At 41.2% G+C, this 22,709-nt stretch overlaps 1 protein-coding gene across 3 annotated transcripts in view; it reads right to left on the bottom strand.

Moving 5' to 3' along the window:
- The window catches only part of CNNM2 (cyclin and CBS domain divalent metal cation transport mediator 2), a 143,292-nt gene that overhangs the window by 79,781 nt on the left and 40,802 nt on the right, over positions 1 to 22,709 (bottom strand). The window contains exon 2 of one of the 3 annotated variants that reach the window (XM_049645659.1): positions 2,165 to 3,781. The exons of the other annotated variants lie outside the window; for them this stretch is intronic. Coding sequence (XP_049501616.1) covers positions 3,774 to 3,781 — 8 coding nt within the window. The 3' untranslated portion in view covers positions 2,165 to 3,773. Of the gene's footprint in view, positions 1 to 2,164; positions 3,782 to 22,709 lie in introns of those variants that run through there. 3 annotated transcript variants of the gene reach the window in all.

Raw genomic sequence — 22,709 nt, 5'->3', positions numbered from 1 at the left:
GCCAGGAAACTGAAGCTTGGTGAGGTTAACTTCATCTGCTCAAGATAGATCCCACAGCCAGATAATGATAGCATGGACGTTCACATCCAGGACTGACCCCAAACCCTGTTTTTAATTAGTAGTACCCACACAGCAGGCCTAAGAATCAGGGACAGGCAAGGAATCACACTCAGGCTCACCAGTACATCAACAGTGCCCCGCCTCACCCCCCCCCCGCCCCGCCCCCCCCCCCCCCGGCCCCCGCCTCCCCCCCCCCCAGGCCCCGCCTCAACACATTCTCCCTCCCATTCATTAGTATTCTGAAAATAAAGGAAATGGAGCTTGGGTCCTCCTACCCACTTTGAGGTGGGTATTTGAGCAAAATCTTTTGACAAGTAGGTTTACTCTGGGATCAAGAATGCCAGGGTATGGGATTCTTCCCCTCAGAAAGCTTAAGTCTAGCTTATATCCAAAGATGACTTACTCAAATTGTCCCCAAATATGTGGCATGTTTGGAGATTTTAACACATATGCACCCACATATCAATGTGTGTGTAGTAGATACAATAGCCATGTAAATGCACATACACAGAGAAGCTGTAGAATTTCTCAAAAAGTCTTAGTAGTTCCACTCTGTTTATTAATAACGTAATAGTGCATATAGCTGAGCTAGATGTACCTTTACCTGATCTATGAGGAAAAAAATAAAAGGTTTACTAAACACAAACACAGTACCTGTAATAACCAAGACTTCAAGGGTCATTGCTTAACTATTAAGAACTTGTAGCCTCAAGCACTTACAAGTATCCATTTACACGTAAAACCAAGGCTCAGGTAATTACAAATTGTGGTTCAAGTTTTTAACGTGTGTGTGTGTGTGTGTGTACACACACACATATATACACACACATGCATGCAAATAATAAACCTTGAAAAAATACTCTGTATTTAAGATTCTAAGCTCATACTATTTATATTGGGATTCCCTGACTCCCTCAAATATTCCAGATTAATATGGCTTTATTATACATAACAGAATTTAAGAAATAAAACAGTCAAAATTCTAAAAGTTCAAGCCAAAAAGAACAGATACTCAGATCAATGGAACAGAATAGAGAACCCAGAAATGGACCCACAAATGTATGGCCAACTCATCTTTGACAAAGAAGGAAATAATATCCAATGGAATCAAGAGTCTCTTCAGCAAGTGGTGCCGGGGAAACTGGACAATGACATGCAGAAGAATGAGCCTGGACCACTTTCTTACATCAGACACAAAAATAAACTCAAAATGGATGAGAGACCTAAATGTAAGACAGGAAGCCATCAAAATTCTCGAGGAGAAAGCAGACAAAAACCTCTTTGATCTTGCCCGCAGCAACTTCTTACTCAACACATTTCCGGAGGCAAGGGAAACAAAAGGAAAAAGGAACTATTGGGACCTCATTAAAATAAAAAGCTTCTGCACAGTAAAGGAAACAATCAGCAAAACTAAAAGGCAACCGACAGAATGGGAGAAGATATTTGCAAATGACTTATCAGATAAAGGGTTAGTATCCAAAATCTATAAAGAACTTCTCAAACTCAACACCCAAAGAATAAATAATCCAGTGAAGAAATGGGCAAAAGACATAAATAGACACTTCTCCAAAGAAGACATCCAGATGGCCAACCGACACATGAAAAAATGCTCCACATCACTCATCATTAGGGAAATACAAATCAAAACCACAATGAGATGCCACCTCACACCAGTCAGAATGGCTAACATTAACAACTCAGGCAACGACAGATGTTGGTGAGGATGCGGAGAAAGAGGACCTCTTTTGCACTGCTGGTGGGAATGCAAACTGGTGCAGCCACTCTGGAAAACAGTATGCAGGTTCCTCAAAAAGTTAAAAATAGAACTACCTTACGACCCAGCAATTGTACTACTAGGTATTTATCCAAGGGATCAGGTGTGCTGTTTCAAAGGGACACATGCACCCCAATGTTTATAACAGCACTATCAACAATAGCCAAATGTCCATCGATGGATGAATGGATAAAGAAGATGTGTTGTGTGTGCGTGTGTGTGTGTGTGTGTGCGTGTGTATACACACACATACAAAATGGAGTATTAATTGGCAATCAAAAAGAATGAAATCTTGCCATGTGCAACTACGTGGATGGAACTGGAGGGCATTCTGTTAAGTGAAATTAGTCAAAGACAAATATCCTATGACTTCACTCATATGAGGACTTTAAGAGACATAATAGATGAACAAAAGGGAAGGGAAGCAAAAATATAAAAACAGGGAGGGGGACAAAACGTAAGAGACTCATAAATATGGAGAACAAACTGAGGGTTACTGGAGGGGTTGTGGGAGGGAGGATGGGCTAAATGGGTAGGGGCACTAAGTAATCTACTCCTGAAATCATTGTTGCACTATATGCTAACTAATTTGGATGTAAATTAAGAAAAAAAATAAAATAAAATAAAGTTCAAGCCAAATATAAAAAAAGTGGGAGGGGCACCTGGGAGGCTCAGTCAATTAAGTGTCAGACTTGATTTTGGCTCAGGTCATGATCTCAGCTTCATGGGTTCGAACCCCACATTAGGCTCCTTGTGGACAGTGTAGAGCCTTCTTAGGATTCTTCCCTTCTCTCTGCCCCTCCCTTGCTTGCACAGTCTCTGTCTCTCTCAAAACATATAAACTTAAAAAGTGGGAAATCAATGTAATGGAGAAAATTTGACAGTGCAGTTCAAATCTTGACATCAGACACCATTTAAAAACTGAGGAAGTAATCCAAAAGAAATATTAATCAATACCATTTTAATCAGTCTTATTTTCTTCCATGAATTCTTTCTATCTTGTTTTAGTTAGCAAGTATTTCAAGAGTGGGGTCAAAGGAAGAAAAGGGAACACTTTTATAAAAATTTCCTAGAATGACAATGGAAAATATAAAAATTGGGTGTCAATCCTGGACAGATCTCTTCTTACTCCTCAACGGTCAAGAAGGTTCTCCAGTTCACACAGATTGGAAGACAAGGTACAAGAAACGATGAAGTGGATTTACACAAAGATCTTGAAGGTTCCACACCTTCAAGTAATAACGCGAGGCATCTGATCAAACAAGGACAAAAATGTCCCTTCACACCTCACCAATCAAAAAGAGGAAAGAGAATGAAAGAAGATCAAGATCACACTAAAGACAGCCTTACCCCGTTACAGGGTCAGTGAGGAGTGTTCTAGATGAGGAAGTAGGCTCTTTCCAGCCTCACTTCTTTCACTGGCCTCGTGTGCTGTCTACTTGAAAGCTTAGTGGACACGAGACACAAGGGGCAGTGACGATTGTGATTCTTACAGGACACTGTTCATACAGTCCCAATTACCTTTCATGAACCAGGGGCCCTGTAGTTTAATTAAATGAAACAGGACCTTAACAAGCCCCAAAAGGATCTCTAAGTGTTAAGTGTTTCTTTTTCTTAGTGTAATGAGTCATGACTGACTTCAATTTTAACAACCCTTATAAGGTATTTTTTTTCTTCCCTAACATACCAGGTAAGCCTAAATAAAAATCATGTTTTATTTGCTCAAGTCTCACTAAATAAATACATAAATAAATAAATTTAAAAAGGAGTGGGTGGGGAGTGATGAAAAGAAGGAAGGTCACAGCGAAGTGTTTAGAAGAGACCAAAGTTACTCACTGAATGAGTACTTTTCTTCAGGAACTGTCCAGAATGGCTGAAAAGATAATGGAAGGTTCCCCTGCTCATCCTGACACCTTGCCACGGCTTTAGCATAAGTAGTTCACTGACCTATACAGACAGAAGTGAAGGGGGACCGTTAAAAGTACTCCTGTTTACCTAATAGAACTCAACTTTCAGAATTAAAATTGGACCTATCTAGTGTATAAAAAAAAGGCAAAAGAAAAAAGTTGCACTATACAAAATGAACAGTACCTTTGTATAAAAACCAGTGTAATTTGACAACCAGGGTTACTATAGGGTATTTCTTATTCTAACTCCTATACCCAAGACCCCTAATCTGTTTAAATTTTTAGGCATCAAGACCATCCCCTTTGAAAGGGCTCCTTCTCAGGTGACTCCTGAAGCAATGAAGGAAAAAGAGCACATCAGTCATAAAAGTCATAAAAGCCTTGCTTTCTAAAGTGTGGTCTCATGGATCAAAATTCCATGATGGTTTTGATGCTGGATTCAAGAATCAGGTTTCTAATTACGGGGGGAACAATTGCTTCCTTTAATGCTATTTTTAGGTGTAGTTACAAATGGAAAAAAAAAAAAAAAACAGTGAGACTTTTACACGGAAGAGAATTTCAACTCAGACCATCTTGGTGAAATTAGCAACTAATGCACTGAATTCACCGGTTGCTCTAGGGAGGCCGCAGAACCCAGACACTCCCTACAATCGTGGGCACGCATAGGAACATTCTTCTGGGAAAAAGGTCCATACGTTTTATAGAATCCTCAGAAGGATATATAAACTTGGAAACCCTACACCAAGTCAGAAGCCCAGGCTATACAGCTGGAAAGAAAGGGCCTGAGGCTAAGTGACCACGTGGCAAGAGAGGACACAGAGAAGAACCACGGCACACCAGCTGCCGACCAGCACAAAGCCCTCCTATCTTCTAGCCCTGTCTAGCCACCAGGTGAACGCAGCCACACAAATGAGTCCAATTAAAGCTATGTGGAGCAGAGGGGCGTCTGGGTGGCTCAGTCGGTTGAGCAACCGACTAGTGAGTTCACTTCAGCTCATGATTCCAGAGTCATGAGATCGAGCCCCGTATTGGTCTCTATGTGGAGCATGGAGCCTGCTGTAGATTCTCTCTCTCCCACTCTCTCTGCCCCAACATGCTCTTTCACACTCTTACTCTCAAAAAAGAAATTTTAATAAAACCATGTGGAGCAGAGCTAAGTCATCTCTGATAAATTCCTTAACTACCACATACATCATGACCAACCCAATAGTTGTTTTAAGCTTCTAAATTTTGAGGTGGTTTGTTAGGCAGCAATAATGAAGACACTGCCTTAATAAGACTATGCTCTTAGCCACAGTCAACACTAGCGCCTATATTTTTATGACCTTTCATTAGGTCTGTTGTGGTTAGACAAAAAGTCAACATCAAATGAATATTTGGTAAATATTTGTGTAATTAACTAGAGAAGATTCTAGGAAGATGGCAGAGGAGGTTACAACAATAATCTAGGACACCTGGGTGGCTCAATCACCTAAGTGCCTAACTCTTGGTTTGGCTCTGGTCACATTCTCACAATTCATGAGTTTGAGTCCCACATAGGGCTCGAGCTGATGGCAGAGCCTGCTTGGGATCCCCCATCTCTCTCTCTCCCCCTCCCTCCCTGTTTGCCCCTCCACCCCAAATGTTTTTAAAACTTAAAAAAAAAAAAAAAAAAAAAGATTCTCTCCCCCCTCTCCTTCTGCTCCTCTCCAATTTGTACACATGCATGCACACACTCTCAAAAAAAAAAAAAAAAAAAAAAAGGTGGGGGACACCTGGGTGGATCAGTTGGTTAAGCAGTGGACTCTTGATTTCAGCTCAGGTCATGATCCTAAGGTTGTAGGATCAAGCCCTGCAACAGGCTCTATGCTGAGCACAGAGCCTGCTTAAGATTCTTCCACTCTGCCCCTCTGCTCCTTTCCCCCACTCACACTCTCAAAAAATAATAATTTTAAAAATAAAAAACATCCCAAACCTAGTTTTACAACTTTAAACTCTTCTTAGTTCCTTAAGTCCAAAGCTAGCAGAAGGAAATAAAGATTAGAAGATAAATGAAATAAAGAGGAAAAACCGTTCGTTCCCTGAAAAAAAGATAATAAAATTTGACAAACCTTTAGCTAGATGGATTAACAGCAAAAAAGACTCCAATTACTGAAATCAGAAATCAAAGTGGGGACATTACTAAGGTTTCCACAGAAATAAAAAAAGATCAAAAGAGAACTATGGAGGCACTGGGGTGGCTCAGTTGGTTAAGCGTCCGACTCTGGATTTTGGCTGAGGTCATGATCTCACAGTAGGTGAGAGCATCCCATCAGGCTCTGCGCTGGCAGTGCAGGGCCTGCTTCAGAGTCTGTCTGTCTTCTCTCGCTCGCTCTCTCTCTCTCTCTCTCTCAAAATAAACGTTTAAAAAAAAAGTATTATAAGCAATTATATGTCAACAAATGGGATAACCTAGATGAAATGGGTGAATTCCTAGAAACATAAAACCTGCTAAATCACGAAGAAGGAAGTTACCTGGATAGGCTTTAGTCAACAATTTTCCAAAACAAAAAAGCTCTGTACGTGATGGCTTCACTAGTGAATTCTATCAAACATTTAATGTTTGCTTATTTTTGAGATAGAGTGACAGAGCCTGAACGTGGGAGGGACAGAGACAAAGAGGGAAACACAAAATCCAAAACAGGCTTCAGGCTCTGAGCTGTCAGCACAGAGCCTGATGCGGGTCTCAAACTCAGAACAGTGAGATCATGACCTGAGCCGAAGTCAGACGCCTAGCCAACTGGGCCACCCAGCCATCCCAATTCTATCAAACATTTAAAGAAGAAAGAACACCAATCCTTCTCAAACTTTTCCAAAACTTTGAAGAGGAGGGAATGCTTCCAAACTCCTTTCACAAGGCCAGCAGTATCTTGACACCAAAGCCAAAGACTTTCCTGGGTACACTCTCACTTGGCAATCTCCTCTTGCTCACTGACTACAATCAACAGAAATCTTCAGCTTGTTCTCTTTCTGTGAATCTGTCTACAACTACTGGACATGTATGCATCAATCAAATCTCACCATTAGTCTATCAGCTAACCCACAAAACCCATTCTTCAGTGCTTTCACAAAATCCCTGTAATCGCTTATCCAGCTTCTGCTGGATACACATCATAGTAACATAACTCCACACATGTGAGGGTATTACCGAACATTTTTCAACAGCTCTCCTTAATCTACTTTTATTAAGCTATAATGACTTCTCTTTAACTTCCATATGGGTTCTACTTTTGGCTCCTCAGGTCTCACCAAATGGCACACAACCACTCAAAAGGCATGATGAGGTTTTCTCCAACTACAATAAGCCAAGTAAAATAGTTCTTGTCTTATAAACCAAGGCAGGCATTGAACACAAGTAAATTAAGGCAAGCATACAACAATGTCCAGGATGCAAGGCACATGAGATAACGTGATACTACCACAGATATACATAATTGTGGGTCTCCAAATTGATGGAAAATATACTAAAGTCTGAGCATGTCAACCATCACCACTTCAGAGGTTTTTCCTCCATTGGCAGGGCATGTTCACCCTCTGTTTAGAGAAGCAGGAAAGTACTCCATGCTCCCAGTCCCGCCTTTAGTAATGTCTCTTGAACTGTTGTTAAGCGATTACATTGTAGCTCGAAAGCTATTCCATCAGCCTGGTCTGGTAATTTGAAAAGCAAACACATACTCTCTTGTAGATTCAGCCACAATTGCTTACCTAACCACTAGGAGCTTGTAGGGACTCACCAAATTCTGTCACCATGTTAGAGGAGTTGATGGCTAGAAGGGATAGGACTAAGCAGCCAGTAAGAACCCAAGGGGCGGCGGGGGGTACATCTCAGCACAGGTGGACAGTGTCAGCCAAGAATATACCCAGAAAATCCCAAAGATAACACAAAGAGACTGGTATTCCGGACTGTTGAGGGCCATTTGCTTTGGAAGCAAGGGACCGCAAAGACTCCTGGATCTACCACTGACGATGAGGATCTTGGTAAGTAAAGAAGTTTTGAGAGTTCTCAATGATGTTTTGAGAAGAATTTTGGCTTCATCAGACAAAATTAAAAGATTTAAAGGAAGAGTAATAACTGAGTTAAATATGAGGGTGAGAAGGAGAAAAATATGTTTTAGAAAGAAAAAAACAACTATTCAAATTCTTTTGGGAAAAAAAAAGACAGAACAATCTAGAGCAATTTAGAATTCAAGGTCTACCAACTTTTCCTACATAAAGCAGGAATTCTATCCAATTGCTAAAGAAAGAAAAGATTCCCTTTCATGATAGAAAATGTTAGCAAAATTCAGTCTTTTTATGTTCTTCACAAGGACTGTAATTCAAGAGAGTAGTGTTAGGATTATCACACAATTATATTTAAGTTATACTCTGGGCTTGGACTGTCAAAAATCTCATTCTAGAGATTTCCTAAACCTGGTAATGCAGGCTAATCACTAATAACATCGAAAAAGATTTTTTCCTGGCGCCCCTGGGTGACTCAGTTGGTCAAGCAGCTGACTTCAGCTCAGGTCATGATCTCACAGTTTGTGGGTTCGAGCCCTCCATCAGGCTCTGTGCTAACCTCTCAGAGGTTACAACAACAAACTTGCTTTGGAGTTTGTCTCCCTCTCTCTCTGCTCCTACCCAGCTTGTTCTCTCTCTTCTCTCTCCTTTCTCTCTCTCTCTCTCTCTCTCTCTCTCAAAAATGAGTAAACATTAAAAATTTTTTTTCCTGCAAAAACCTGTAGCCTTAGAGCCATTGCTATAGCTTAAAAGATTATAATTCCCCTACTTAATGGCTACTGGAAACTATAATAAAAATTACATCCGTGTTTCTCCGATCCTGATTCTATTAATTTATAAACACTTTCTAAAGTCATCTTACTCTTCAGCTTTCTTAAATTGGTCTATTTAGCTGTGGCTATTAACACGTAAGGAGTGAAGGCAGAGAGGTTAAAAATTTATCTGTAAGGTTCATTCTTTTATTCATTCATTCAACAAGTATCTACTGAGCAACTAATGCCAGTCAACAGCAGACTGAAAATTTATAACCTAAGTGTTGTCTAAAATGACAAGATTAAACAAAGGTGTTGTCCCTTTAAGGTCTACAATACCTTAACTGTGTAATATAGAATGTACAGTTACTACTTAGCTGCAACATCAAGGGAAACTAAAAACAAGTCTGCCATTAATGAGAAATATAAGGGGTACCTGGCTGGCTCTGTTGGTAGACCAGGAGACTCTTCATCTGGAGGTTGGGAGTTCAAGCCCCATGTTGGGCATAGAGCTTATGAAATATATTTATATAGAAATATAAATCTATCACACCTGACCAAGATCTGTTTCAATGTGAAGACCAAATTCCTAGCTCTATCACAAGTTCCCAACCTAATGATCAAAGTCAATATCTGTGTTGGACAAAGGGACACAAAACCATTAATCTCTTTACAGATTATGACAAGGCTGAAATCAATCAATAGAACTAGACAACACAGATTGGACAGTTAAACTTAAGTAGGCTTGTAGTAACAATTTTTTTTATATTCTATTGAGTGTATTTGTAGAAGGCTTTCTATAACTGAAGTTTAATTAATGTTAATTTTCTATACATTCAGAAGTTTATACTGTAGTGTACGTTTACTGAATGCAATACCAACCACAAAACTGTACTGCAACTCAGTCACTGATCACCTTAAAAACATTCTCCAAACACTGGTCTGAAGCAACAATGAAAGTGGTGTCATCTAACTTAGAACTCAAAAACAAACATTCATATATACCAGTAGGAACACTCTTGTTTACAGCTGCTTACAAGTTCCAGAGTCATAATTAATACAGTGATGAAAACAATTACTTATATCTGAAAGCCCTAAAGCCACAAAGAACTAACTCTAATCAAAGCTTTACAGTCCTGATTGCACAGGGGAATGCAGTTAGGCCTAGAAAATAACCCAAAGGGGAGCCAGTTAATCTCCCCTGCAAATTGGTAATGTTTTTCCTCTCTTCTCTGCCAAATACTTGAAAGAACACACTTCTCAAAGATTCAGTAAAATAACCCCGAAAATACTTCATATTCCTGAGATTTAACCATTTTCATTTATCCAACATCCATCTTGCAGGCCCTAGGCTAGCCCTAGTATAGGCTGGTCCCGGTCTTCGATGAAGATTAAGGCAGAATGGGCTAGACCAATACAAAATAACCAGTGTGAGCAATACTGTCAAAGAAAATAACAGAGTGATAAGACAGAGACTTAGAGGAAAATTTAATCTGAGAAGGCAAGGAAGACCTTCCTGACAAAGGGGCATCTCAACAGATGGTCAACAGACCTCTGAAGAATGTTAAACAGCTTAGATTTTCTTCTGCACATTTGCACAGATCAGTTGTTTTGGGTACCAAATTAGTTTGGCCATAGTTTCGGTATAGGATGTTGTGAACTACGCAGCTGCCATATTTAAAACATAAGAAAAGCATTTAACCATGTTTGTCCTCTGCCATCATCATGTCAACAATACTTACTGGCTAGATTGCTAGTCCCTGAATGAGAAATCACATGACACAGCTTAGGTAGCCTTGGTCATCCCAACCAAGACCATCCTAGACCAGCCAATAGCCAGCTCCCAACCAAGGTCGGCAAAGCCCCAGCCAACCACCCAACCACCACGTGACCAAAAACACAGACTGTATGCAAATGATGCTTCTGGCTCATCTGTTATGCAACAGTATTATGGCAATAGAGAACTGATACCCAAGGGTTTTTTTTGTTTTTGTTTTTTTAACCATTTCTCCATCTTTTCTCTGGAGACCACTGAAGGATCTGTTCTCCCAAGATAGGTGAATAAACCAAATAGGACTCTGAAATGGGACCCAGAAGGGAAGGCTTTAGCACAGGAAAGAAAATGAAGAAAATTCTTTTGGTTCATTTGTAAAGATTCAGGGCAATAGGCCAGAGCCATTCTAGGAGAAATGCCTCCAAAGTCACCTAAAGAATCGATATATAATCTGATGTGGGCTTTTTAAGTATTTTTTTTAAAGTTTATTTATTTTGAGAGAGAGAGAGACAGACCACAAGAGGAAGAGGGGCAGAGAGAGAAGCAGACAGAGACCGAATCCCAAGCAGGCTCCATGCGGTCAGCACAGAGCCCGATGCAGGACTCAAACTCAGGACTGTGAGGTCATAACCTGGGCCAAGAACAGGAGTCAGATTCTTAATCGACTGAGCCACCCAAGCGCCCCTAACCTAATGTGTTTTAGAATTCTAGTGAAGAATATAATTAAGCTCATGAAGACGAGTTAGTGAACCAACAAAGAGATCTATGGAAAATTCCAGGGGGGGGAAACAAGTTTTATTATTATCACAGGTCTTTTCACACGTTATTTGGCACACAGTGAACAATCTTGACGTGTTCACAATAATGTAAACGCTCAACACATGAGTTTGATATGAGAAGTTAGGGAACACTTCTGACAAAGTGCCATCTAAAGACACTGGAAAGCAGGTCCTTCCTTAAATTTTTAGAATTACGCTGGAAGGACAACGGAAGTGTGTGTGTGTGTGTGTGTGTGTGTGTGTGTGTACGCGTGTGTGTGCGTGTGGTAGAGGGAGGAATTACAGGAAAGTGCAAGAAGCCATTAAATAACATCTGAAATGGAAATAAATCACAGTTTAACACCAAATTTTAGAAATATCACTTTCATGGCATAAGAAACCGCTAACAGAGTTAGAAGTAGTTAACTTTGGGGAGTGGAAACTAGGACGGGAGAGGGGGGCACTATTTTTCATCATAAGAACTGTACCATTTTAAGCTGTATTAATTTGGATAAAAACTAAAGTTTTTATCAAATTTTAACCTCATTAGCCTCATTTCTATTCTCTCCAGATTTCTATTTTCAGCCCTTCTATTATAACTACTCATTTTACCCATTCATTTGTTCATTCAGCTATTATTGGGCAACTACTAATATCTACTGTTTTTGATGATCAACACAACAATTAAAAACAATCAAAGTCCCCGGTGCAGTAGGGGAGACAAATTACTACATATTAGGTATAACTTGTATGATGTATTTTAGATGTACTGAACATACAGGTATGTCCAGTAGTAAGTGATAAGAGGAAAAAATGCTAAATAAAGGGACAGACAGGAAAGGCGATTTTACTTACATTGGTGACATTTAAGCAGGCACTGCAATAAGGGAGCAGGCCATGCAGCTATGTGGCAGAGCCAATGAGGTGGAGGGAGCATTCACTACAACGGCCTAAGACATAGGTGTGCTTATTAGTATTTTCAAAGCAAAGTAGGGAGACCAAGCTCTGTGAAACTTTCCATGCCACTATTAAGAACTTCAGCTATTATTCTGAGTGAATTGATGAACTACTGACAGGTTCTCCAACAAGGAATAAGGGGAGCTAACTTACGTATTTAGAAAGTTCACTTGCTGGCGTACAACCACTTTGGAAAACTGTTTGCTGACACAGAGGAGGCAGAAGTTCCATGAAATCACTTGTAGACAGAGAACATAAACACATATACACATTTTCCAAAAGACAAATACCAGTACCTTCACAGCAGGACTCCTAATAGCCAAAAGCCAGGAACTACCTGAACGCCCATTAACAGAACGAATAAATAAACTGTTGTGTATGAACACAATGGCACAGTATATAACAACGCAAAGAAACCATTCACAATTTCACGGAACATCAGGGATGATTCTCACGTGCATCAGGTGGCGTGAAAGCCCGACTTAAGTTACATATCGTGTGATTCCATTTACATACGGTGCAACCTCACACCAAACTAACCTGTGCTCTTTAAGTCAAGACAGTGGTTATCCCTCGGGGATAGTGACTGGAAGGGAGTAGGAGTTGCTGGTGATGTTCGTTTCTTGTTCTGGGTGCTGGTTCAACAGGTGTGATCAGTTTGTGAAAATTCACCACAAATTCCTAACATGTGCACTTTCCTGTGTGTTTAAAACGTAACTTTTTGTTAAAGATGAATATGACTGCTGTGTGGACCATGGGTCCTAAGGGGGGTATGAACAGCAGGGAGACCGGTTAGAAAGCTAATGTAATCATCCAGTTTAAGATGCCAGTGACTTAGGGGCACCTGGGTGGCTCAATCGGTTAAGCGAAGGACTTCGGATCAGGTCGTGATCTCACGGTTTGTGAGTTTGAGCCCCACGTTGGGCTCTCTGCTGTCAAAACAGAGCCTGCTTGAGGTCCTCTGTCTGTCTGCCCCCCTCTCTCTCTCTCTCTCTCTCTCTCTCTCTCTCTCTCCCCCTACCCACGCCCCCACCCCCAAAATAAACATTTTAAAAAAGAAAACATGAAAGGGATTTAGGTGGTAGAGGCAGAGGTGGTGTGGAGCAACCATCCTCTGGAAATATTTTGCAGCTGGAGTCAGTAGGATTTCTTGACAGATTATATATTAAGGGTAAGGGAAACAAAGGAATAAAAAACACAGCTTTTTACCCTGACAACTGGAAAAGTCAAAGTACCCTAATGGAAATGGGGAAGACTGCATCAAGTTCAGATTTGGAGGACATGGGGAACCCCAGAGCCTAGTTCTCAACACCTTCCATTCAAGATGGCTCCAAGTAGAGCCATTGAACACAGAACTGGGTATATGAATCTGGAGTTCAAGAAAGTTAGGGCTACCAAAAAAAAAAAAAAAAAAAAAAAATCAATGTGGGTGGCATCAGCAAAACTACAGTTTGCTTGTTTGTGTGTGTGGATCTTATTGAATTTTTTTAGTAATTCTTTTCTATTGGATTTTATATAAGTATCTGCAACTTGTTGGAAATTACCAACAAACAAAGGGTTCTCTTAGGACAAGTAGTTTGAGAAGCACTGGGTTATGGATGGAACTAGGTTTTGGATGGAACCAGACTAAAACATGTTTTCCCCTTCAACCCAGTGAATAGGGACTTGTAAAGGGAGATCATAGTAGTTTTGGGGAAAAAATACCAACAAAGAAGCAGTGTTGCAATGTTCCCTGCGTGTCTGAACTATAAGGAGAACGTACATTTTCCCATTTTTACCCCCACAGTATCTCCCAGGCCTTTCGTTTGGCCCCATGACATCTGGCCCCTTAGGGAAGCACATGTGTAGTGTGGCTCAGAGGAGGGCTCAAGCACTCCTTGTACACAGATGGCTTTAAAACCCAGGACTGACTACCTCAGTCCAGTGATCAAAGTTAACAACAGTGATTAAGTCACAATGACAGGATGTGCCCTTGTTACACAGGGAGGAGAATGGCATTTTACTTTGTGGTCTTCCTCCCAAAACCCTGAACTCCTGACAAATCACTCTACAAATTATCTGACCAGCTCTCCTTAAAATTGTCAAGACCATCAAAAACAAGGGTGCTCCGTCAGTTAAGCATCCGGCTCTTGATTTCGGTTCAGCTCATGATCTCATGGTCGTGGGATCAAGCCCAGCACCACACTCTGCAGAGTGTGGAGCCTGCTTAGGATTCTCCGTCTCTGTCTCTCTTTCTCGCTCTGCCCCTTCGTCCCCCACCTCTCAAACAAGCTTTAAAAACGAAAACTAAAAGTCTGAGAATGTGTCACAGCCAATAAAAGCCTAAGAAGGCAAGTCTACCATATAGGATGCAGTACCCTGACTAGATCCTGGAACAGTTGATGACACTATGTAAAAGCTAACGAAATCTGAATACAATAGGGACTTCAGTTGATGATAAAGTAGCAGTATTCATTCATCAGTGTGGCAAGTGGACCATATAAACAGATGTTAACAGGGGAAACCACGTGCAGTCACGGGTGGTGCCAGGATAGGAGAACTCTGGATTATCTTGGCCATTTTTTTATAAACCTAAAACTCTAATATTTTATTGAAAAAGCAAAATGGTCCTGGAGGAGATCACCTAGAGAGTGAGTGTAGGCAAAGAAGAGATCAGGAGGAACCCAAGACCAAGGGGTATTCTGGAGACTGTTAGCATCATTCCTCCAATTCACCCTATTTCTCCCACTTCTCTTATCGTACTGCCTCTCAACAGAGACCGTATTTCTACCGTCGCTCCTTCTAGATCGACGCTGTCCAGGAGGACTTTATGGGACAATGGAAGCAAATGGTCTGTATCTGGGCTGTCTAAACACAGTAGCCACTAGACACAAGTGCCTACTAAGCACTTACAAAGCATCTATTGTGACTGAGGAACTAAATTTTTCATTTTATGGAACTTTAAATAGCCACTTACTGTTACTATTAGGACAAGAGAACTCTAGAGTTCCGTATCTCTTATTTGGTCCTTCCCTCCACACCCCTCTCCCCACCCTTTTACAAGCCATCGTATTTCTGACTCTGCACACTTGATTATCTTGGCTCCAGAACACCTTCAAACGTCCGAAGCCAGACTTCACTCAGTCCATTGTTCTACACCTGCACAGGCCTCTAAAAGGATAGAAGCCGCCCAGTCCAAATGACCATCCTCAGTAATCTGCCTGTAATGGAGGCCTTAAAGGTCACGACTCCTGTGAACTTAAGGATAAGGTTTCTCAAATATGAATTTTTTTTTTAAGTATTTATTTTTGAGAGCATGCGCCCATGCACATGAGCAAAGGAGAGGCAGAGAAAAGAGGGAGACGGAGGGGCTGTGCTGACAGCACAGAGCCTGATGCAGGACTCAAACTCACGAACCGTAAGATCATGACTGGAGCTGAAGCTGGACACTTAACCAACTGAGCCACCCAGGCGCCCCTCGAGTGGGAATTAAAAAAAAAAAAAACACAAACATAGGCTGGGGGGAAAAGATCCCCCGTGTTTATTATTACGTATTAAAAATTTACCAATACAGGGGCACCTGGGTGGCTCAGTCGGTTAAGCGGCCGACTTCGGCTCAGGTCATGATCTCGCAGTCTTTGAGTTCAAGCCCCGCGTCGGGCTCTGTGCTGATAGCTCAGAGCCTGGAGCCTGTTTCAGATTCTGTGTCTCCCTCTCTCTGACCCTCCCCGGTTCATGCTCTGTCTCTCTCTGTCTCAAAAATAAAACGTTTAAAAAAATTTTTTTTTAATTTACCAATACAAAACTATGAAAATATTCAAATTAAGGACTGAATTAGATCAGGTCATTCTTCTTAAACTAAACCACTGTTCACGAGGTCAACGTAGTAGTAACTCAAAGCACACAGTCCTACCGCTTTCTTCAATTCAAGCACTTACAAAATCTCCATTTGTACAGTGTTCATGCCTACTGGCTGTAAAGACAGACAGCATTCAATTAAGTTTTCTCATTAGCACCCATCAATCGATCATGGTAGGATCGTCTGCTATTGCCGCCAAAATTAAGTGGCAGGGCTTTAATGTGATCATCTCAAAGATCCAGATTACACTTATATTATTCAAAGATGACTGGAACCATTTTTTAAAAAAATCCACAGGGAACTCAAGGACCCAGAGATTAAGTCCCCAAATCATCAGAGAACTCCACTTTGAGAAACAAGCTACTTTCAGTTGAACTACAAACATCCAGAGAGTTACTACTAAGAGCTTCTCCTAAGTTAACTAGCAGAGGCTTTCCACCCAGCGGTCACAGGAGACCAGCTCTTCTCCACAAGATTACTTTCACAGAGGTTAAGGTCTTTAAAAAAAAAAAAAAAAAAAAAAAATCTTTTTATGAGAGAGCCCATTCTTTAACGAGCCTCCCTGCACCTAATACTGGCCTTAACCTTTGCAGGCCAATAACTGATCAAGCTTTAATAGGCAAGACAAGTTGCATAATGAGATTAATAGCAACATCTCAGAGAATTACCAAGGCAATAGTGCAAAGAGAAGTTAAAGGGACTCTCCGTTATTCAGCCGACAGACATTTTTTCAATACTTATTTTTTGAGACAGACAGAGGGAGAGAGAGAGAGAGAGAGAGAGAGAGAGAGAGAGAGAGAGAAGGCGGAGGGGCAGAGAGAGCAGGAGAGAGAATCCCAAGCAGGCTCTGCACTGTCAGCGCAGAGCCCAACTTGGGGCTCAATTCCATGAACCGTGATCATGACCTGAGCCAAAACCAAGAGTCGGACACTTAACCAAATGAGCCATCCAGGCGTCCCTCAGCCAACAAACGTTTATTAAACTCTTACCATACAGCCAAGCCTGAGAGGCCAGGACATGGTCTTGGGTTCTTGAAGCTTAGTCTAGGGGGGCTGAAAACCATGAATTACAACACAGTGTAACTCACTACGCAACAAGCAAGTTCAAGTATCAAGGTAAGCACCTAATGCAGACTTGAAGGTGGGGGTAAGGCTGAAACACAAACGATGAGTAGCAAGTTGCCAAGGGTGACAATTCTGCATTACTCTTCCCTCAACTCCTGTCACTAATCCCAAAATTCATCCATCCACTCTCCTTCCACAAAGACTTTGCAAACTTGGAAGAAAATTAATACAACCATGAATTTTTAGTTTATTTTGGGCTCAAAATGCTTCTAGATTTTTCTCTTCATTTTTTTTAATGTTTATGTATTTTTGAGACAGAGGGAGACAGAGCATGAATGGGGGAGGGTCAGAGAGAGAGGGAGACACAGAATCTGAAGCAGGCTCCAGGCTCCGTGCTGCCAGCACAGAGACTGACGCAGGGCTCAAACTCACGGACCATGAGATCATGACCTGAGCCAAAGTCGGACGCTTAACTGACTGAGCCATCCAGGTGCCCCTTTCTCTTCATTTCTAAACCTGTCAGTCTGCTCACTGACCTTATACCTACCACATATTTTCATTAATCATGCTTTTCCAAATCTCTCTCCTCTCAACAATGGTGAGGCTTCTCAACTGAGAGAATCTAGTGAGGTTCCTTCAAAAGAAAGAATTTCACTTCAAACAAAAAGTGGCCCATGGAGCCACCAGAGAGGTTTAGCACAGGAAGATGCTCCCCTCCCCTATGGTGAGAACTGCTAACTGCTTCTTCTAACTTCTAACTGCTGACTTCATTGTAATTACAATCCCCAAAGCGGTCACCAAATTCCAGAGGGACCAATTATAATCCACCTAAATTTTCTCATTTTAATTGGCTATACTTTCATTACTTTGCAACCCTAAACTGCCACCTAACGTTTATTACAAGACCATATACTAGAGGCGCCTGGGTGGCTCAGTCGGTTAGGCTTCTGACTTCAGCTCAGGTCATGATCTCACAGTCAGTGGGTTCGAGCCCTGCGTCTGGCTCTGTGCTGACAGCTCGGAGCCTGGAGCCTGCTTCGGATTCTGTGTCTCCCTCTCTCTCTGCCCTTCCCCTGGTCCTGCTCTCTGTTTCTCAAAAATAATTTAAAAAATTTTTATAAAATTAAGAAAGACCATATACCAAAAAATTTTACGTTTGGAAAGGAACCTGAGAGACCATTTAGTGCAGTGGTTTGCCAAGTGTCCCAGACAAGTGCTTCACAGGCCCTGCCAACATGGACACTCAAATTTTAACACAATAAAGATTTCAGTAATTTGGTTTTATGAAGACCTTAGCATATAAAGCTCCCTCCTGCCCTTTCAGTGCACGTATATTCACAGGTTGGTTTAAATCATGTCAATGAGAGGAGGCTGTAAGTGATGGAGGGTTTTTTAAATCCCAACCTCCACAATTCACTCAAGTAAGGCAACTCTCCAGTTCACTGTCCCCACTCTGCTCAGTTCAATACCAAGGGAGGCTGAAGGGCATCTGCTGGCTCGTGCTCTCTCAAAGAATTACCGTCAGTTGCAAAATAATCAGTGAACTTAGTAACATGTGATGTCGTGATAATATGTTAAAACTGGAGTGCCAACTTGAACTTTGGAGATGTAGTGCCTTTTCAACGTGTAAGGAGGAAAAGTGAGCAGTGGGAAGTGACTCAACTTAAATCCCCTAAAACACAGCCACCAAACAACTGGTGGTCAACTAATCCCCATACTCCTTTAGCAACAGGACATTTGCTATCGCCAATCATTAGTCAGGTTTCAGTGTCAGTTTTATTCCTTACGTTGAGCTAGTCCTTTCTTCCTGGGGCTTCCATCCATTGGCCTTAGTTCTAGTCCGAGAATCCTAAGTCACAATTCCTTTTCCTTCACGAATATTTGATTGTGGCCTCCCCCATACCCCAAGTTCCATCATCTCCAAACCAAATATTCTTTCAATTATTCTTCCACATGTGGATTCCAGCCCCTTCAACATCCTGTATACTACCACAGACCTTTTTTCAGAATTTGCATTCCAGAACTGATCTACATTATGTTTCTATCCACCCCAGTACAGAATAGGATCCTCATCTTCCCCAATTCTAGATATGGCTTTAAAATAATGCACCTGACGGGACACCTGGGTGGCTTAGTTGGTTAAGCATCCGACTGTTGATTTCGGCTCAGGTCCTGAGCTCATGGTTCGTGAGTTCGAGCTCCGTGTTGGGCTCTGCCCTGACAGCATGGACTGCTTAGGATTCCTTCTCTCTCTCCCTCTCTCTCTCTCTCTCTCTGCCCCTTCCCCACTCGTGCTGGCTCTTGAAAACAAACTTTAAGATAAAGTTTGCACCTGAGAGTTGACTTTTTACTACCACCTCTGACTCAAATTCAGCTATCAATGACCCACAGCACTGCTCCACACCACACATCCCTCATCATCATCCAGTGCTTCCTTATGCAATTGGTTTTACGGACCGAGACCATTAAATTTCATCTTATTGTAACCACTCTAGGAGGTTAGTTTGATGAGAAGATGACAAGTCCAATGTGGACTTGTACACATCCTCTAGATCTTAGATCTTTTTTATTTGTGGGTTTTTTTTTTCCTCTCCCTCTCCACTCAAAGTAAAAGCCTGGTCAGGTTGCCCAGCTTCGGGCTCACACATGCTAACCCCCACACCCCTTCCAACCCCTCCATCTCAAGCCAAAAAGAATCCTTTCAAACAAATCTTCACCTGTAATTTAGCTGGCCTCAAAAGCCACAGTCAGCAATAGGAAAAGGCGAGGAAACATTACCTGGTCTTTCTTAAAACCCCAGAGTTCCTGCAAAACTTCCCTGTTTCTTTTCAATACTTATCTGTCACCTCCCATGCCATCAGCAGCAATTGCATCAAGGAAATGGATGACAGGTTGAGCTATGAAAGACTGTGGGATTTAAACAGGCAGAGATGGGGGGAGAGGTTTAGAAGCAATTCCAGGCGAAGATTCAAAAAGCAAATATACAGAGGATGACAAAACAGTATACATGAATGATACTGTTAGCTTAGGGACTAAAAACTGCAATATGTGCCTAAAACAAGGTTAGAGAGGTAAATAGTATTGCATTCAAAAGGTCTGAAAGGCCATGCTCAAATGTCTGAACTTGGTTACAGCTGTTTGCCATCAAGTCATTGCATAAAGTAGTGATTTAATCAGAATCCTAGTTTGAAATGATTAATCTCACAACAGTGTAGGAGACTAATGAGAGAAGAAACACTAACTAGAGGAGAAGGGACCACTCAGGAAACGGAGACCAACCCAGACAACATTGTACTGATGTGCTGGAAGATACCAGTGACAATGGATGGTTACCTAGGTTCCACGGAATCTAAGAGGATTTTAAGATGCACCATTACTTTATGTATAAGAAACAAAAAAAATGTTGCCCAATAAACTAGGACATGCTATCATCCCAATGCCATAGATGTTAAAATGTGACAAATGTGGGTTTTATAATCAATGAAATACAGACTATAGTTTTACTTGTTTGAACACAATTGGCTCAAGAGCGAGCCATCTGGTTATTTTCAGGGTATTATATATACAGCCGTTTTTCTCCTTATCAAGTGCATGAAATCTCTTCTTACGGATTCTCCAGACCGGTCATAGGAATTCAATGAATGCAGGTCAAAGTAGCCAACTAGCACTGCTCCCTTCATTCTCTTAAAAACAATTAAAAATTTTTTAAAAAGTCTGTTTAATCAACTCATTTTTAACCAGGATTTCATCAGGAGCTGCTGCTTCTCCCGGGAAAACAAAACACAGAATTGGACCCCACACCTCATCTACCAACTAAGAATAGCTTAGTCGGAAACCATAGCATAGGGACTGAAAAAAATATTCCCTACATTATTCTGATGCACCCCTGAGTGGGAATCACTCAAAGATAGTTACACTTGAAGTATTAAGGCGTTCAAACTTGTTCTAAGGATAACTCTGAACCAAAAAGCTAGAAATGCTTGGCAGATTTGACAAGATGAAAATATAAAACTTCTCTAAGGAAAAACTCCACCATAAATGTAAGGAAAGATAAATTGTGGGGCTCCTAGGTGGCTCAGTCGGTTAAGCGTCTGATGTGAGCTCGGGTCATGACCTTGCAGTTCATGAGTTCAAGCCCTGTATCAAGCTCTGTGCTGACAGCTCAGAGCTTGGAGCCTGCTTCCGACTCGGTGTCTCCCTCTCTCGCTCTCTGCTCCTCCCCCACTCGTGCTGTGATTCGGTCTCTCAAAAATCAAGAAACATTAAAAACAAATTTTTAAAAAATGATACATTGTGAGAGCTTCCAGGTTGGTCAGGCAGTAGAGGATGTGGCTCTTTATCACGGGGTCATGAGTTTGAGCCCCACAGTGGGTATAAAAAGTTCTTAAAATGAATACTTTTTTTTTTAAGGCAACAATTGTGAGAAAATACTTACAGATGAGTTAACATCTGTAATACATAAAGACCTCTATTGGAAGATACAAACAACCCAGAAGAAAAATCTAAGCAAAGCAGTAAAAGTCCAAATTGTTAAAAAAAAAAAAAAAAAAAAGTTTTTTCACCGAAGTACGAACTGTAACAATTTTCACTTATCAAATAGGTTAAAATACTAAAAGATGAATAACCAGTGTCAATAAGGCTAACTGAAGCATATGAACATGATTTATAGAAGCAAGAACCTGAAAACTCACCAATATTAAGTCACAGTAGAATCGTAAGTAACAAATGCTATGCAGCTGCTAAAATCAGACAAATCTAGATGTATCCAATGTGGAAGAGGTCCTCCCTATACTGCACCCAAATTTTAAATTTTGATTTTTAGAATGCGTACTGTAGTATTATTGTTAACACACATGCGCGTGCATGCACACACACACGCCCCAACTGGGTTTATTTAGATCTATGCAGAAAAGGGTCTAAAAGTAAAAAGACCAGATTCTTACTAGTGATGGCCAGTAAGAGCATGGTGAGGAGTGAGTGATAGTAAAACTTAACTTTTCCTTTATATGCCTCTCTACTATTTTTACAATGAGCCAATTCTTTAAGATTTCTCAATAAATTTACATGAAGTTATCACTTGCACACTGCCACTTTCCAAACTCAGGATCAACGATTAGCAGGACACCTTCATCTCCAGAAGGTCCATTTCCTTCCCCCTTTGTTTCCTGGGAAAGCCTTTCCTGGAAGGTCCCAGAGACTAACTGAACTCAGTAGAGCCTTCAGCCAGGAGACAGTGGTTCTGCATTTCAGCCTCTGCCCTTCCCAGGAAACGGTCTAGATATGGACTTGGCTTTTCCATAACAACAAACTGGAGAACCAATGCAGTAACTGTAGTACCATCTTTTCTCAGACTAGGCAACACCTGGAACAGGTGAGCGAGGAATTCGAGGAGTCCGCACTTTGCGGTCAAGGACCAGAGTCCCTATTTCAGGCTTTGCTGAATATGTAAATATGTAAATAACTAAACGTGCCTATGTGCCAATCAAAATTCATTTAGGACACTGCAATTTGAATTCCAGGTAATTTTCACAAGTCACAAAATAGTGTTCTTTTGATTTTCAGCTATTTAAAAATGAAAAAAGTCTTCAGTCTACAGGCATACAGAAGCAGGGGGCAGGGCACAGGCAACCATTTGCATTAATAATTTTACAGGTCTCAGTAGAAAACACAGAAGCATTCATAAAATAATGCCTGGAGTTTTATTTTGTTTTTTAATATTTATTTTGAAAAAGAAAGTGCACATGAGCGGGGCAGAGGCAGAGACAGAATCTCAAGCTGACAGCATGGAGCTCTAGGAGGCCCTCGCTC

The sequence above is a fragment of the Panthera uncia genome, chromosome D2 (genome assembly GCF_023721935.1).
Source record: "Panthera uncia isolate 11264 chromosome D2, Puncia_PCG_1.0, whole genome shotgun sequence".
Lineage (NCBI taxonomy): Eukaryota > Metazoa > Chordata > Mammalia > Carnivora > Felidae > Panthera > Panthera uncia.
This window is presented reverse-complemented; position numbering and strand designations above follow the sequence as displayed.